Raw genomic sequence first — 18,343 nt, 5'->3', positions numbered from 1 at the left:
AAGCCCGGGCTCCAGGAAGTAGAGGCAGGCTCCAAACCCAGCCAGGACCAGCACAGAAACAAGCAGATAGACCGGAACGAACCAGTCCACAAACATCCTGTGCTGAATACGATGGAGAGAAGTGGAATTTATTCTCTGAGTAGCATGCACTGAACCTGATTCAACAGTACATCTAATCTCATAAGCCACGGGTTTATAAATTACACTGCAGTTTTAACCATAAAATGTCCAAACAAAGTGAGCATATCTTGACTAGGCTTATACCACACCTATGCACATGAACATCCAGCATGTATGACTTCATACATGGTATGCATGCTTGGAATCAGCACATACCTGGATTAATACGCTGCTGTATTGCTTCTGGCTGTGTGAATTCACACTGGTTGGACGGTGAGAACACCTGTGCTGCAGTATGACTAGTAAAATCCGTGGAAGGTTGTGAAGGTGAATGGAAAGATACAGCGATTTGATGATGTACTTAAGGGGCTGCTCACCATTCTCTCTCTCTCAGTCCAAATCAGGGCTGTGCCAACCTTGTTTCACATGGGGGGGGGGGGGGGGGGGGTTGAGTAGGGAGTGCGTTACTATAGTAACAGTTGTGGCAATGACGAGGGAATGGTGGGTGAGTGATAGAGTCTTATATAAGGGATTTTTCATCATTCTGACCTGCTTTCTCTCCCTCCTTCACTCTCTGCAGTAGCTGAAACAGAGTGATGCTATTATGGGATGTAGTTGTTAGGCATGACCAGTCATTATTAGTGAGTTGCAAGGTGCATAATTGTGCATGGTGGGTTTTTCATTTGCAAACACACCCACTCTGCATCTAAACTGCCTCTCAAAATAGTCCCCTTTTCTTACACAAGCTGCCTTTCAAGACTCCAGATTAAACTACTACTCACACACAAACAACTAACATTGTGATTACCAAGATGGTAATCTTGGTAAAACCATCTAAAGATGTGTTGGTAAAACCAAAAGAAGATTGTAGAGACAATCTGTGTAATGGCTATGACTTATATTAAGTTATTTTAGCTAGAGAGTCTGGTGCATTTAGTAAAAAAAAAAACATGGCAGAGAACCATCTACGTTAACAGAACAATGCAATTTGAACTTCTTGTCTGTCATCAAACACACGATATTATCCTTTGCCACTTATTGATTTACTACAAAAAAAATCTTTTAAAGTTGGGATTCGATGAACTTTTTTCAGTCCAGTAACTGTATTGTGACTATATTTTGTCATGTGTTTCAAAATGTTTATTTTTCCCCTCTGAATTGCACCTTTTGGATCCTGAAGCTTGTGGACAGAAAAGTGTACAAAAGAGATCAGATACTGATGTCACTGGTGTCTGAGTTGAGACTAAAATTGTTGATGTAAATGAATGTTAAAGTTTCCAAACCATTTTCCCCAAAATGTTCTAGTTGGTTTGCAGTCATGGATGCTTAATTTAATGCATTTTACTAGAGACACAGTCCCTCCGAATCTAAAGTATCAGTATAAAATCTTTATGGACTTTGGAGACCTTTCTGGTCAAAATATGTTTTATGCAAGGATATGCAGTTGAGATTGATACTAGCTAGCTTAGTCTAATAGTACTGCTAAAAAAAAAAACAAAACAGACAGAGGTTAATGAATCATTCACATCTCAAATCCATGCTGTAGCTCTGACCTTAAATTACAGTTCTAGGCAGCAGCTCAACACCTTTTTTTAGGTGAGTTACATACAATATTTTAACACAGAAATGTTTAGCAGTCAGTTAGTTTACACTAGTGCTGTAGAAAATGCATGTTCACGTCTTTACATATATGCCAACGACTATAGATGGTTTGACATAAAAGGGCAGCTCAGACATGGTAAAACAGATACACTCGGATTATGGCGTGGTGAAACACACACACAAAACCACACATAGCAGGGTTTCTTTTTTATTTAACACATCAAAAATATTTCATAGTCAGATTATAACAAAGACTATGAATAAAACATGTTATAAATTAATAAAAATGACCATAAAGCTAGTTTTGTTCATCAAGAAAAAGACAATATATGATCAGCAATCTGATATGTAAATATAACCAATGACTCAGTGAGATATGTGATTCATTATTGTGCAAATGGTTTGATTTGTGATTTGTTTCTTTTCTATAAGTGTTAGCACCAAAGACACACTTTCGTTATTAGGACTAACACACAGAGAGAGGGGTTAGGGTTAGCTATGTGCTTTAGAGAAATGGCCATAAACCTAATCCTTTCAGTTTGTAATCAGATATCAAAATCTGCTGTCAAGATGTCTGTGATGCTTCTGCACCACTTTCAAGGGAATCTTTAACAAAATCTTTCAATGCAGTTTTCTGTTTTTTTCACTTTTGGAGGTAATCAGGTTTGCAAATGCTAGAACTTTACTTGTGGTTGATGTATGTACAGAAGGTAAGCATATTTCAGTTCAGTTTTCAGAACTACATGTAGTTTGTTTTTTTTTATAAAAGAAATATATGTAGCACCATGTGAAATGTATTCCCAGGCTGTCACACATATTTTGAGAATTTCTCCTTGATAAAATACCTCGGTGCATATCCCAGGCTAGAAAGGGGTGAAATGACAAATGAAATGAACCATCAATATCCAACCAATCAGGAAAAGGGGGCATCTCTACCTTCCTGTCAATCATGCTGTCTGGCAATTCAGAAAACTCCTCCTCATACACTGGGGGGGGGGGGGGGTCACTGAAATGAGGCCTGTTTGGAGCTTGACTTTCAAAACCGTAGCTTCAGTAAAAACCAAAAATTACTGAGTATACCCTTATACATTAGCTTATAACCACCACCCTGTCCCACCTTGACTAACACTCTCATCTCTCAGTTACTTGTACTAAAACCCAGCTATGGGTAGTATGTGCAGCTCTGAAAATAAAAAAAAGTCCATACAAGTACATGCATGGAAGGCGGAATTTATAATTTAGGAGTCTGATTAAAGTCAGATGCATTGGCAATGTGTTGAGACGTCTGGGACAGCAGGAAGTCAGTGATGATAGGTGCTACACGCTCAGGGTTGTTCAAATGCACATGATGATCTCCTTCCACTGTCACAATGGTGCTCTGAAGAAGAAAGTGAGAGAAAGGGAGAAATGATGCTGAGGGAGTGTGTCTATATGTATGAGTGGAGTGCATGAGTGAAATGATGTAGGCACTCACTTTTCGTTCTGACCAGCCCTTTAGTAAGGGAACTGCTATCTCCTCAGGTTGGGGTAAGGTCTTCTGCAAACCCTCACTCGCCCTGAATTCAACCCAGGAATTAAAAATATGCTGAATGCATCACAGTTTAATGATCAAGAACTAGGTGATAATGCTCATGTTAGTGCAGTCAACACAATGTTTTTCTGCTAGTGGTTTAGGGATTCAAGCTGGATATTAGGGGTTGTATGACCACAAATTTTACGAGTAATTGAAAAAAGTATATGACTAGCGAAATCGCTGATTAACTGAGAGTGCAGTGTGGTGCAGAAACTCCTTATGGCTTAATGATGATAAATTCTTTGCCTTAATGATGGTTGAAGTATGCAATATCTTTTAATCCCATGTTTAACTCCATCCTCAGTAACATCAAAAAATAAGTCTGGATGAGCCACTGATCTGATTCTTACCTACAAAGTATATTTATCTGCTTTCTTTATCACTGTCTGCTTCGCTTTGTTTTTTTCTCCCTATAAATGTGGAGATGCACCAGTGTATCGGCCAATAAAGGCCATTTTCACGCTCTTGGCCACCGGCACACAGAGACACAGACACACATCTACTTCCAGGTTGATTAATAACATTTCCAATTGACTGGTGGAAATGTGCATTTTCAATGGTGGTGCTATTTTCTTATAGCCACTTCCCATTTTGTGAAGCTCAACAACCTTTTGCTGCACATCACAGCTATATTCCTTGGTCTTACCCATTGTTATAAATGACTAAGGGAATTTGGCCTATGTGTTCCCTCATATTTATACCCTTGCGAAACAGGAAGTCATGGTTGAACAATTTCCGGTTCCTAGTCACCCAGGTGTACAAAAATTTTTTAAACTATCAATGGAAATATGAGAAAAATATATTTGAAGTATATGAATTCATAGGGGTGCCAATAATTGTTGGACACCTATATTTAACAAAGATTTTTTTTCTTTTGGATAAACCGGTTTTGTGGTTGCAATTGTTTGATATCCATGAGAGCAGATTATTTTTGTGAATTTTTTCAACAAAAAGATCAAAAGGTTGAACAACAAAGACAATTTTTCACAGCCTTCTTTGCTCATATTTACCAAGGGTGCCAATATTAGTGGAGGGCACTGTGTGGAAAAAAAATAAAAATAAATATATATTATATTTATAACATTATAAATAATATATATTTAATCATATTATATATTTAATGTATGTTTAATACATACACACACACACACACACACACACACACACAAATATATATATATATATATATATATATATATATATATATATATATATATATATATATATATATATATATACACATACACACACACACACACACACACACACGCATACATACATACATACACACACAGTGCCCACTGATGAAGGTAGAACCGCTGTTGTGCTGGCAAACATAGTCCCCTATGTATGGTGACTCATGGGACACCCTAAACTTAAAAAAAAAAAAAAAAGGCTATCTTTTTCCAAATAAATTGTATGTTTTGATTCATTGAAAGCCACATTTATCAAGTACCCCTCGCTGCAGAACCACAAGTCCAGCTGGTGGAGACGTGGTGTTGTTCTGTGTTGTACAGCATCTGATGGGTTAAGGGTTATAAGATTCCATCCTCTGGAATTTTGGGTTTGCAGTGAGGATTCTCTCCCATTTATGCCACCACTAATGCCCGAGTTACTGCCACCCAAGCTGCTTAAAGGTATTTCTAAAAATACATTAAATGACACTGCAACTATTTGAAGTTGTTGTTGTTGTTGTTATGCAAGATGGAGTTAAAATACAGTGCAGTCAAGTAAAGTAGTGTTTTTAGTGCAGTAATTAGGATTTGTGACTCACCGCAGCATTAGCACTTTAGCGTTTATCTGTGACTGGAACTCTAGACACTGCTCCAACGAGTTCCGAAAAATGTTCGTCTGAAATAAACCAAATACTGAATACGAATGGTATTTTATTACAGTGCAAAATCTCAATTAGCAATATAGATGTGTTTATTATTTTGGCATTCTACATAGATTTTTTATATATTTTGAATACATTTGCATCAAAATGACAAATCTGTGTGTCTTATCCCCGATTAATGTTACAACCCTTGCTTCATATTGCTACAGCGAGCCTGACGTTTTAAACAGAGGAATGTTACTAAAAATAAAAATTAAAATAGTGACTCACCAGGTTGAGTCTGATGTCTCTGGTGAACACCACCCCTTCAAGAGAGAAAAACATGGAGAAATGGAGTAGATGAAATGAAATACGTCACTATTTACCTCCATCCATCCAAATATTGACAATATTGTCATGACTATTGATAGATTTTATTTCTGTGATTTAACACACCAAAGGGCACTATATAATGTGCATGATAAATGTATAGGAAGTAATGTCTCATGTTTGGCTGTAACACAGAGAATATCCAGATGCAACAAAGTATTGGATATGAGAAGGAAGAATTTTAGCAATAATTTGTGACAGCATACATTAAAATTTGTCTTTCATTGTCTTCCATTTTTTCAATCACACCTCTGGATCTTCACACAAGGTTCCTGCAAGGCTCTGCAAACTATGCTTACCTACAAACCCCTTCTTTGCATCATCTTCCTACCAATTATTAATATTTGTTCCCTGGGAGTCAAATCATCACCAACATCTAACCTCCATCCACCTTCTGGACTCCTCGTTCTAGAAGAATCTCTACTGACTCATCTGAGAGAAACTCATTCGCTGTCTTCAGCCTAGAAAAAGAAGCAGAGCCATGAGATGAACATATTTTTTTACCTAGAAGAAGAGATACCTCTCTGGGATACTTTACCTCTCTTTGGCGTTCTCATAGGTGTAGATCCTTTCTTTTCTCTCAGGCAGCTTTTTCTCATATTCTATCATTTCCTCAATCCCTCTTTTCATGATCCTGCTCATTCTTTTCTGTGAGGAAAAATTGGGCAGAATAAATTACCAATAATTAATTAACCAACTAAATAAAACAAGCTTCTGGCTTTCACTATTGCATTAAACCAAGCAGAGGACACAATATTTATACGTACTGCTTAATGTAATTAAAAAGACTTTAATTGTTCAGTCCCTCCAAGATTTCGCAATTTTGCGATCGGAGAAAGTATTAATTGCAGCAAACGCCGCAATATTCAAAGGAGCTTGCAATTTTTCAAAATTACCGCAGATTTTCATCACAACGCACATTCAGTCAAAGCACTCTTTGATTCACGTGCGTTGAACACGAGTACAGCTAAAAAGATCTAATTTACCAATAAACATCACTGTCAAAGACTGTGCAAAACAATTTCATGCAACTGCAAATTTCACCAATACAAGTATTTTTCCACACAAAAAACCTTTTTTTTTTTTTTATAAAAACACCGCAAATTTCCTTGCACATCGGCCACAACAATCACAACAAAATAATAACTCTGCAAAATCCTGTACGGATTGATTGTTCCATTTGTTTGTTTCATCTGGTGTTTTGTGTTTGTACCACATCTACTGGAAGATATCCATAGGAGTCCATGAGCACTAATGCATCCACCATGTCTGGATACAACGCACAGAACTGGAGGAAGAAAAAAAATCTGTTAATTAACCGTATACATGCCATACAAAGTACATATCATCTGCACATCATAAAACTTATTTTTTTAAATTCTAGATAATGTAATCATATTTATATTATTTTAAATAATTCTTCATTCGCTTTTGTTTTTAGTTGACCTTTCTCCTTCCTTTTATTAATTGTGTGTTTACTTTTTTTTTTTTGGGTTGTGGTGGGTTGTAGCTGCATTTTAAACATATGAAAGGTTATTAAATAAGTAAATAAATAAATAAATGAATAAATAAAATGTTTATTATCATTTTATTATTAGTAGTAGTAATATTAAAGCCTTACCATTCCACCTATATTTCCACCTGTAGATTGAACAAAGAAAGTTCTGTGAGATCAGTAGGCAGATCAAAAATATAGCGATTGAACTAGTGTAAAAGGTCACACAAAGCAAAACTCAGCCACACACAGAGATACATCTATTACTCATTAAACTCACAGTAAGAATATGTGTGGGGTCATGATCATAATGACAACAACCTATCACCTAAATAGACACTTCTCACAGATAACAACGATCAGGCAGAATATTTCAGTGAGTCACTGCAGAGTGCAGGATAAATTGTGCAAAAGGGGAGCTTCACGTAATAAATCCTATTCAAACAAGTCTCTCGAACATCAGAATTTCACATCAGTGCCAGTTGTACCAGCAGAGCATTGTGACATCTAATTGAAACACTGAGAAACAGAGGTTTGCCTGTCCATCAAACAGGAAAGTGAGTTAAAGATCATTTATAAACTGATGACAGCATGTTCAAACTCTACCTTGAAGAAGAAAATGTAGTGGCTCTCTGCAACAGGTAGGCAGATATTCACCTCAGACATTCACCTTCCTGACCCTTTCTAACCATTACCTGAATTTAATGCAATACAACTGTGCAAAAAATATTTGCATTGCAGAAATCTATAAAGGACTCGATCTGCTCTGAAGACTAAAGACACAACAAATCTTTGAAATGAGCAATTTGTGACTAAACATAATGTGGGATGGACTTTATATAGGAGGTTAGGATAGCGTATGTTAATGTTACGATATACTGATAATGTAACACTGATCATTTTATCGCAATATGTCACTAGATATGAAAGCTGATTTAATGTTGCAATTTGTATGATTAAGTATACCCTGCTAAAAATGACATCTTACCAAGTTATAATATCTTGAATAGAGTCAGACTGATCTAATATTTCCTATTATAAGATTACAAGAAACCAAATATAAGATTATTAAACCAATCTCTTGACATTCTTTTACTACATTCAGTCTTGTTCTATTGGCAGATAATTTTATACAGTTTTAAGCATTTATTTCCAGAAAGAAGTAAGGAAATGTAAAGCTTGAAATTAGTAAAAAAAGAGTAATAGTATTAATAGTATTAGTAATGTAATACTAAATTTCATTTATAACGTATAATACGTATAAACTAGCTCAGTGTTTCACTTTTTTTTTATATGCAAGACTACTGTTTTGTTGGCAGTTTGTTAGCAAATCTATTTATCTTGATAAATATTGTGCATCCTAAAAGTATTATATATGATGTGATATTTTTGTCAAACTGGCCCTAATGGAGGAATATACAAAATAGTGGTCAATCATTTGATCTAACTATATTCCTAGTGACATCTATGCATAAAATAGCAGCAAATAGAAATGAGGGTAATATATTACAGTAATAGTGCATTACGAGTGAGAGAGTGATGTAAGAAGGAGCATAAACTCCAGCTCACCCATACTGTGGCCAATGATGGAGAAGCGTTTCCACTGTAGAGCTGCACACAGAAACACAACATACACAAACCATCAGTTCAGACAAGCAGACAACTATAAATGCTTTTAATATAAACAATAAAACTCCTATATCTTCAGTTGTATGTACAGCCCATGTCGTATCCTGAACTAACAATAGGAGAAAAACAAAACAAAAGTCTGCATACACGTTATGGAAAAATCTCAGATCTATTCATTAATGAAGCAAACAGAATAAACTCAAACCTTCAATGACGCGCCGTATGTCTGCGATATATGCAGGAAATGTGTAGAAAACTCCTGCAGGTCTGTGAGAGGAGAAACCATGGCCAGGCAAATCTACAGCCACACACCTCCAATCTAGAGAGAGAGAGACAGAGAAATTTAGACAGCCAGACAGGCACAGACACTAGAATGATAGGCCAACAGATAGATAGACAGACAGAAACTGACCAACAGAGGTGTAGACAGACAGACAGACAGACAGACAAACAGACAGGTAAAGACAGATAAACAGAACACAACAAGCTACACAGATAGAGACAGACAGAACGACAGACAGGCCAACAGATGGACAGAAACAGGAAAAAAGACAAACGTATAGACAAACAGACAGACAAGCACTTACACAGACAGACAGAAACATATATACATACAGGCAGATAGACAGGTTGATAGATTGAAAATGACAGACACACCGACAGACAGAAAGAGACAAAGCCAGACAGATAAATAGAGAAGGAACTACATATATACAGTCCCCTCTGAAACTATTGGAACAGCAAGGCCAATTTGCTTGTTTTTGCTGTAGACTGAACACATTTGGGTTTGATTTCAAAAATGAATATGAATGAAGATGAGTTTAGCATGTCAGCTTTTATTTCCTGGTAGTAGATGTGTTCAGTGACATAGAACATGGCACATTTTGTATCGCACCAAACAATTTATAGGTGAGCAAACATGTGACTGACAGGTGTTTCTTGTTATTCAGGTGTGACCGGTTAGATTGATTATTTAAATAATAAATAGCGCTGAACGTCAGTTTCACCTGTGAAGACTGCATTTGTTGTTAAAAAGGATAGGCCAACATGAAGATCAGAGAGCTGTCTATGGGAGAAACGCAAGCCATTTTGAAGCTGAGAAAAGAGGGGAAAAAATCAATCAGAGGCACTGCACAAACATTGGGCATAACCAATACAACAATTTGGAATTTCAGGAATTGGTCCTGTAAAAGAAAGAAACCACCGGTGTACTGAGCAACAGACACCGAATGGGTCGGCCAAGGAAAACAACAACTGATGACATAAGCTTTGTGAGAGCTGTGAAGAAAAAGCCAAAAACAAGAGTCAGTGACATCACCAACAACCTCCACAGAGCAGGGGTGAAGGTATGACAATCCATTTCTGAAAAAGACTTTGAGAGCAGAAATATAGAGGCCATACCACAAGATGCAAACCAATCACCAGCATTAAGAATCGGGAAAGCCAGATTGGAATTTTCAAAGAAATACAGAGATGAACACAAAAGTTCTGGAACCAAGATTAACCTCTACCAAAGTGATGGAGAAAGAAAGGATCTGCTCATGATCCAAAACATACAAGCTCATCATGGTGGAGGTCATGTTACGGCTTGGGCTTGCATGGCTGCTTCTGGCTCACTAATCTGTATAGATGAGGTAACTCATGATGGCAGCAGCAGAATGAATTCAGAAGTTTACAGGAACATTTTGTCTGCCAATTTACAGAGAAATGCATCCAAATTAACCAGGAGGAATTCATCATGCAGCAAGACAACGATCCAAAACACAATGCCAACGCAACAAAGGACTTCATCAGAGGGGAAAAAGTGGAAGGTTTTAGACTGCCCAAGTCAATCACCAGACTTAACTGAGCAGCATTTCACCACCCCCCACCAAAATAAATAAACATGAATAATAAACTGAAACCAACATTTTGGTGATATCAGTGAGTCGCAGGATTGATGCAGTTATTGCAAGCAATTGATATGCAACCAAATATTAAGTGTTGTTTACTTTAATTTTCTTCAAGCCTGATCTGTTCTTATACTTTTGCTCACCTAAAATTTGGGTGGTCTGATAGAACAACAATCCTAAACTTTTTATATGTTGTTTAGGAAATAAAAACTGAAATCCCAAACTCTCATCTCATATCCATCTTTTGGGCACAAACCCAAATGTCTTTGATGTGCAGCAAAAACAAAAGAACTGGCCTTGCCATTCCAATCGTTTCGGAGGGGAATGTATGCATCGTGCAGTTATCTGATGAATGGCCTATCCTGTGTCATAACAATTAAATGGAAATGTGATTATTTGATGGTAACGTATGAAGTCACTGTACCAGCAGGTAGCAGCGGGATGAGAGTCTTAAAGGAGCCACTGTTGTCGGACCAGCCGTGCAGGCAGAGCACAGGACGCCCGTGATTAGGACCCCATGCTTGGCCTCTCATCTCCCCCCAGGGCACTGACATCCTGAACTCAGTCACTGTCAATGCAAAACACTGCAGTTACACTTCATACTGCAACACATATTCAATCTGGGTGCTTATTTCCTGGAGTGTGTTTCATGTAAGGTCAACCTTAAAGAAAGAGGAAGAATGTATAGTTTTTATGATTTGACATGATTTCTCTCACCTCTTTGTTTCATCGTTGCCATGGCCAAATGTCTGACACTTTTCAGGGTCTGAATCATCCTTTAAACACACACACACACTACCACAGTTACACACCTGCAACGTGCAATTAAACTTGTACTGGAGGTTACTCCTGACTCGGACAGGAACATTCAGCGACTCAGACAGGAACAGACAGGAACATTCAGGAACATTCAGGAACATTCAGGAACATTCAGCAACACAAACACAAACAAACACACACAACCAACCACAGTTACACACCTGCAACGTGCAATTAAATTTGTACTGGAGGTTAGTCCTGACTCAGACAGAAATATTCAGCAACACAGAGAGACAGAGAGAGAGAGAGAGATCCGTGCAGAAATACACATAAATGAGTAAAAGCTAACAAACCAGGTGAAAAATGGGGAAATGAGGAGATCAGACCTGGAAAGTCACGCCACTATCAAGCGTGACGTCACGTGCTGAGTGAAGTCAGAAATAATAATACCAGGACAATGTAACGCAAAAGCCATCCGGTTTATTTTAATGCTGAGTAATAGTTAAAACGCTAAACTAAACTGTATTGTATAGTATATAAAATGAACTAAATACCCTACTAGATCATATCCAAAAAAAAAAAAAAAAAATACTGCAGTAAACTGTATTGTATAGTATTTAAAAAACAAACTAAAGCGTACTAAATATCATATTAAACTATACTAAATATTTAAATACCATACTCTACAGTACTAAAGAACATATTAAAAAAGCATAAAAACAGTACTGATTAGTATATATTACCCTACTAAACTGTATTAAGTAGTATGTTAAAATACCATAGGGTAAAAAGCATTAAAAATATGTTGAAAAATTATAATAAACACTACCAAATATGTACTACCATATTAAGCTTTACTTCACAGTATGAATTACCATATTAAACTGTGTTAAATACTATGTTAAAATACTATATACTACAGTGCTAAAGAATATGTTGAAAAATTATAATAAACACTACCAAATAGTATGTACTAACATATTTAACTGCACTAAGTAGAATGTACTACCATACTAAACTGTACTACATAGTATGTACTACCCTACTAAACTGTACTAAGTAGTATGTACTACCATACTAAACTGTACTACACAGTATGTATTACCATATTAAACTGTATTAAATAGTGTTAAAATACCATATACTACAGTGCTAAAGAATATGTTGAAATATTATAATAAACACTCCCAAATAGTATGTACTACCATACTAAACTGTACTAAGTAGTATGTACTACCATACTAAACTGTATTAAGTAGTATGTACTACCATACTACACTGTACTAAGTAGTATGTACTACCATACTAAACTGTATTAAGTAGTATGTACTACCATACTAAACTGTACTAAGTAGTATGTTAAAATACCATATACTACAGTGCTAAAAATATGTTGTAAAATTATAATAATCACTACCAAATAGTGTGTACTACCATACTAAACTGTATTTAGTAGTATGTACTACCATACTACACTGTACTAAGTAGTATGTACTACCATACTAAACTGTACTAAGTGGTATGGTAAAATACCATATACTACAGTGCTAAGGAATATGTTGAAAAATTATAATAAACACTACCAAATAGTATGTACTACCATACTAAGTAGCATGTCAAAATTTTGTACTATCCAATAGTATGAGAACATAGCATACTAAACTTTACTAATACACGACCATACTTAATCAACAGCTCTTGCTGTAATTAAAAGACACTATTTATTTATTGTTTATTTATTTATTTCTTTTATGTGTGTGTGTGTGTGTGTGTGTGTGTGTGTGTGTGTGTATACTCTGGTTTTATTTTGAAATGTGTCTTTATCCCTTAGCTCTGGTTTACGGAGTGTTGAAATTCTGGCTTCACATCGTTAGGCGCTAAACCAGCAGGTAAGCACTGTAACCCTTTACGTGTCAGATATAAAGGACACGTTCCCGTGTAAACACGTCAAATAATAATTCATCTCCTCTTTGGTTATTTGAGCATTAGCTGTTGAAATGTAACATGACTTGGCACGGTGGTTAACCAGGAGTATCCATGGGAGCTAAGCTAGTAGCAGTGACGCTCATAGAGAGCGAGCAGACAGTTAAAACATCCATTCAGTAATTCAGTCAAATGTAATTTACTAATGTTTTAGGTAGCAACATGTCACTGTTTTCTTGTAAGGTTTTCATTACTTCCTCTTTGACAGTCTGGCTACGTCATACTGCATGCATACTACCATACTACATAGTATAAAGTCAGTTTGAAGTAGTAGAGTAGTATGCAGGTTTGTAGACACTATTTACTAGTATGTACAGTATATCAGCTGACCCTGATAATAGACCAGAGTAGTGATCCTTACCTGGTTTTACGTCATGACCAGCCTTGACCAATTTTTGGTACAATATCAATATCAGAGCTCTGAGTATCATGCAATACCTGATACTAATCCCGATATTGAAGTCCTCATAGTTAGCGAGTGAATCTCTGAAAGCATCTGATTTGCAGGATACCAGAGACCATGTCAAAAGTAAGATTAAGACCAAATCTGTCTCATGTCATTGGTCAATCTAATCTAATTTGACACTGATGCGGCATTTCGAACTAGTATTGATACTAATATACTAATACGGAGTGTCAGATTGGTTCATCGCTAGATATAACACTTTCAATATATTTTACAAAACGAGTAGTGCAGTAAAAAAAAAAAAAAAACAACAACACACACAAAATGAGTTCATGTAATAGAAAAAATAATAATAATGAGAAAACTGATCCTGGTGCTTATCCAGAGAAGGTTTCATACTTTCATTTGGAAATAACGTACCTAACAAAAGAAAGAAGAAGAAGAACACTTCTGCGAGCTGCTCTATGATTGTTGGTTAGTCAGTTGTGACCCACCGTTTAAGAACCACTGGACTAGAGGATGATCAACGTCACAGCCTGTTTATGGAAAAAGATGAGCTGCAGTTCCTGTATAATTACATCAGCAAGGTAGTTGCATGTAATAAAGTGTCCAGTAAATGTACACAGTATTAAAAACACAACAGTGCTGTGCCAACAACAACAACAAAAAAAGCGTGTGTGTGTTCACTCACTGGTCACTTTTATAGAAACAACTGTTCTTTTATGCAGTTATCCAATCAGCCAATCATGTGATAGCAGCACAGTGCAGAAGATCATGCAGATACAGGTCAAGCGCTTCAAGTAATGTTCACAAAAAGTGTTCTCTCTGTGACTTTGGCATGGCTGCTTGTGCCAGGTGGGCAGGTTTGAGGATTTCAGAAACTGCTGGGATAATCTCCTGGGATTTTCACACGCAACAGTCTCTAAAGTTTACTCAGAATGGTGCGAAAAACAAAAAACATCGAGTCAGGGTCAGTTCTGTGGGTGGAAACGACTTGTTGATACGAGAGGTCAGAGGAAAATGGGCAGATTGGTTCAGGCTGCTAGGAAGGATATAGTAACTCAAATAATCACTCTTTATAACCGTGGTGAGCAGAAAAGCATCCCTGCATGCTTGTGTAATCTCTAGAGACTGTTATGTGTGTGTTTGTGTGTAAATCCCAGGAGATCAGCAGTTTATGAAATACTCAAACCAGCCCATCTGGTACCAACAAACATAGCACTATCAGAGTCACAGAGATCACGCTTTCCCCCATTCGGATGTTTGATGTGAATGTTACCTGCTCTTGACCTGTATCAGGATGATTGTATGCATTGTGCTGCTATGTGATTGGCTGATTAGATGACTGCATGAATGTGCAGGTGCACAGGTGTTCCTAATAAAGTGGATGGTGCGTGTATAGTATTTCGGCATGTAGAATGGTGGTATGTGATTTTGGACATAACTCACATAGAATCCAACAGTCTCCATTTGATTATTTTCAGAAATGGAGAGTCGCTTCACCAAAGGCAAGTCCGCCATCCTGGAGCGGCCGCTCACCCGAGCCAAGACGGAGGTGAGCGTGAGTGCGTTTGCGCTGCTCTTCTCGGAGATGGTGCAGTATTGCCAGAGCCGCGTGTACTCCGTGGCCGAGCTGCAGGGCCGGCTGGCCGACATGGGCCAAGGTGTAGGGGCCAGCCTGCTGGACGTCCTTGTGATGAGGGAGAAAAATGGCAAGAGGGAGACCAAAGTCCTGAATATCCTGCTGTTTATCAAGGTGTGTTTTCATATAAACTCTGGCTGCTCAGGCATAATGGCATTTTATGAGTTTCGTTCCCAAATCTGGTAAAGTGTGTCCTGATAATCGGTTAAATGATACAACATATGGCCAAAAGTATGTGGACACATGACCATCATGGCCATGACCTGTGACCTTCCCTAAAGCTGGAAGCACACAATTGTGTAGAAAGTCTTTCTGTAGCGTTACATTTTCCCTTCACAGGGACTAAGAAGCCCAAACCTGTTCCACCATGACAGCGCCCCTGTGTACAAAGCGAGCTCCATGAAGACATGATGTGCCAAAGTTGGAGTAGAAGAACTTGTGTGTCCTGCACAGAGTCCTGACCTCAGTCCCATTGAACACATTTGGGATGAACTGGAACACCGACTGTACCCCAGACCTCCTCAATCAACATCAGTGCCCGACCTCATTAATGTTCTTGTGGCTTAATGAGCACAAATCCCCACAGCTACGCTCCAAAATCTAGTGGGAAAGGCTTCCCAGAAGAGTGGATGTTATTACAGTAAAGGAGGACTGAATCTGTAATGGGATGTTCAACAGCACATATGAGTGTGATGGTCAGGTGTCCACAAACCTTTGACCATATAGTGTATATAATGATATTCAACATGGATACTGTTGTTATCATAGACACTTCATAGTTCAAAATATTGTTACTGTTTCAGAAAAGCTGTCTTTAAAGACTGTGGTCTAGCTACCAGTGGATATTTTACATGAAATCCGATGAGACGTGGCAGTTTTTAAAAAGTGCTACATCCAGCTGCTTTTTTCGTTTAGTGTTGTTCTTTCCAAAAAAAAAAATTGACGTGAAAACACATTTTTTCATCCCTTGACCAAACAGGTTGCAGCTTGGGGGACAAATAAGATCTACCAAATTGAAGAGTAGAGCACGAGTGGGGAAATAACCTTGGTATTGAGTGAATATATGGAGGTTTCAGAGATATAAGATTCTGGCATTCCTATCACAAAGAACCAGTTTGGGACCAAATCAAACAGAACAGTCACTGGGCTGTTGTCTTTTTATAGAGATAAACTGCTACATTAAAGCTGCAACAGAGTTGTTATTGTTGCACTGTCCATATCTCACATGAGCCACTTTTTTTCCATATCAGCACAAAAACATGCTTCAGGCAGCTCTTCTTCTTTACAAAATATGTGTAGTGTGACTACAGTATAAAGTAGGTTATTATGGAACACACTGGGGTGGAAACAGTGACTCAGTTTGATGTCTTGCCACGTGCACACCACCCCATTATTGATTATTTTCCTGTAACACTATGCCCTGTTGTGTTTTACTAGTTAGAAGAGTTCATATTGGTAGATGCCTAGTTAAAGTAGGACAATCATCAACCTGTACTTGACACTGGACTTCACAAACCATAGCTGTGGGTCGCTGTTGTAGTGTCACTGAGCTTGTCCCAGGGAGATAATGAAAACAAGACAACAGAACATCCTGAATCTGTGAGTCATTCGTTCTTTTCATATTCAATTAAGAACCAAATATCAGAAAATCTCCAAAAAAATAAAGGCTTGTTTTATTATTCATTTACAAATCCAAAGCAAAAAAAACCAAAACAAATTGTTTTCCATTCTTTCAATCTCATGCTCAAGTTAAAAATAAGAAATTAGGAAATGGGTCAAATGTCAGGTTTCATTTTAACATTTAATTTTTTTCTGGAAGTTACTTGTTTCTTCACATTCTTCACACTTAATTGAATATGAAAAGAACGAATGATGCACAGATTATCCTGCATGAACCATATTTGGCTTTTATTTTCATTCCATGCTTGTATCTCTCTCTCTCTCTCTCTCTCTCTCTCTCTCTCTCTCTCTCTCTCTACCACCCCCTCTGTGACCTTTTTCCTCCATCTAGGTAAATGTATGGAAGGCCCTATTTGGGAAGGAAGCAGATAAACTGGAGCAGGCCAACGATGATGACAAGACCTACTACATCATTGAGAAAGAGCCGCTGATTAACGCGTACATCTCTGTGCCGAAGGAGAACAGCACTCTGAACTGCGCGGCCTTCACAGGCGGCATCGTGGAGGCCATTTTGACCCACAGTGGATTCCCAGCCAAAGTCACAGTGCACTGGCATAAAGGAACCACACTGATGATTAAGTTTGATGAAGTGGTCATTGCTCGTGACAAGACTCTGGATGGTAGATAAGACAGCACTGTTTTTAGCCCTTTTCCCCTAACTGATACTGAATTTCCAATAAGGCTGAGTGTTCGACTGGAGGTCAGGGAGAAAGTTCAGCAGTGTGACTGAGGGAGTGATGTGATAGCAGAGGTTTAACAACAGATCACATGTCACGTAACAACACAATTTACAGTGTTGAATTTTAGTTAGCAAAAGATCTATATTTATTTGGAGGAGGAATGGATTATTTCCATTTTTAGTGGTGGAAACTAGGGTGCAAATATGGGACTTTTAAATATTTATATATATATATATATATATATATATATATATATATATATATATATATATATATATATATATAGGAGGAGGGTTTGAACTCCTCAAGTTAAAAAGTACAGAGTTTAGGGGTTCATAAAAATTAGAGATAATGAATATTTTAATTACAAACACTTAACATGTCAGAATAGCACATATAAGTTAGTTTTGACCACCCCTACAGTGGGTTATACCATTTCTTAACCAATATCTCTGCCTCAAGCTTGACTCCCTCGTGACATGCATTTGCTACGATGAGAAATTTTAATGGCACTGTATAATTCACACTGAGTATTTTCATGATCTAATGATTCATTTTTACTGTAATTGTACTGTAAACTGTAAATGTTTGGACAAAGACTGGATATACTACATATCGTCTTTAGCCTTTATAAATCTAAGGAAAGTTAATGTAGTTTTTCACCTTAAAGGTGCAC

The 18,343-nt window shown here is 37.4% G+C and overlaps 2 protein-coding genes across 7 annotated transcripts; one reads left to right on the top strand and one right to left on the bottom strand.

The window, feature by feature from the left end:
• Positions 1-1,916: 1,916 nt before the first annotated feature.
• Positions 1,917-11,887, bottom strand: serhl (serine hydrolase like). Of its 5 annotated transcripts, none has more exons than XM_053615822.1 (13): positions 11,498-11,887; positions 11,235-11,293; positions 10,942-11,085; positions 8,831-8,944; positions 8,566-8,607; positions 7,123-7,142; positions 6,715-6,789; positions 6,040-6,149; positions 5,883-5,962; positions 5,403-5,437; positions 5,070-5,146; positions 3,197-3,278; positions 1,917-3,100 (listed from the first exon to the last, which is right to left on the bottom strand). In XM_053615822.1, exons 2-13 carry the CDS (start codon positions 11,290-11,292, stop codon positions 2,954-2,956), a joined length of 984 nt encoding a protein of 327 aa, XP_053471797.1. In that variant the 5' UTR covers position 11,293; positions 11,498-11,887; the 3' UTR covers positions 1,917-2,953. The 5 variants fall into 5 exon arrangements, with proteins under 5 accessions (XP_053471797.1, XP_053471799.1, XP_053471798.1 ...); XM_053615824.1 differs by having other exon boundaries at positions 11,630-11,887; XM_053615823.1 differs by having other exon boundaries at positions 11,663-11,887.
• Positions 11,888-13,129: 1,242 nt separating this feature from the next.
• trappc5 (trafficking protein particle complex subunit 5) lies at positions 13,130-17,871 on the top strand. Of its 2 annotated transcripts, none has more exons than XM_053616108.1 (3): positions 13,130-13,165; positions 15,150-15,421; positions 17,319-17,871. In XM_053616108.1, exons 2-3 carry the CDS (start codon positions 15,152-15,154, stop codon positions 17,613-17,615), a joined length of 567 nt encoding a protein of 188 aa, XP_053472083.1. In that variant the 5' UTR covers positions 13,130-13,165; positions 15,150-15,151; the 3' UTR covers positions 17,616-17,871. The 2 variants fall into 2 exon arrangements, with proteins under 2 accessions (XP_053472083.1, XP_053472082.1); XM_053616107.1 differs by lacking the exon at positions 13,130-13,165 and adding an exon at positions 13,418-14,252.
• Positions 17,872-18,343: the final 472 nt, after the last annotated feature.

Source organism: Ictalurus furcatus, chromosome 26, assembly GCF_023375685.1.
Source record: "Ictalurus furcatus strain D&B chromosome 26, Billie_1.0, whole genome shotgun sequence".
Lineage (NCBI taxonomy): Eukaryota > Metazoa > Chordata > Actinopteri > Siluriformes > Ictaluridae > Ictalurus > Ictalurus furcatus.
Note: the sequence above shows the minus strand (reverse complement) of the source record. Positions and strands in the feature narration are given on the sequence as shown.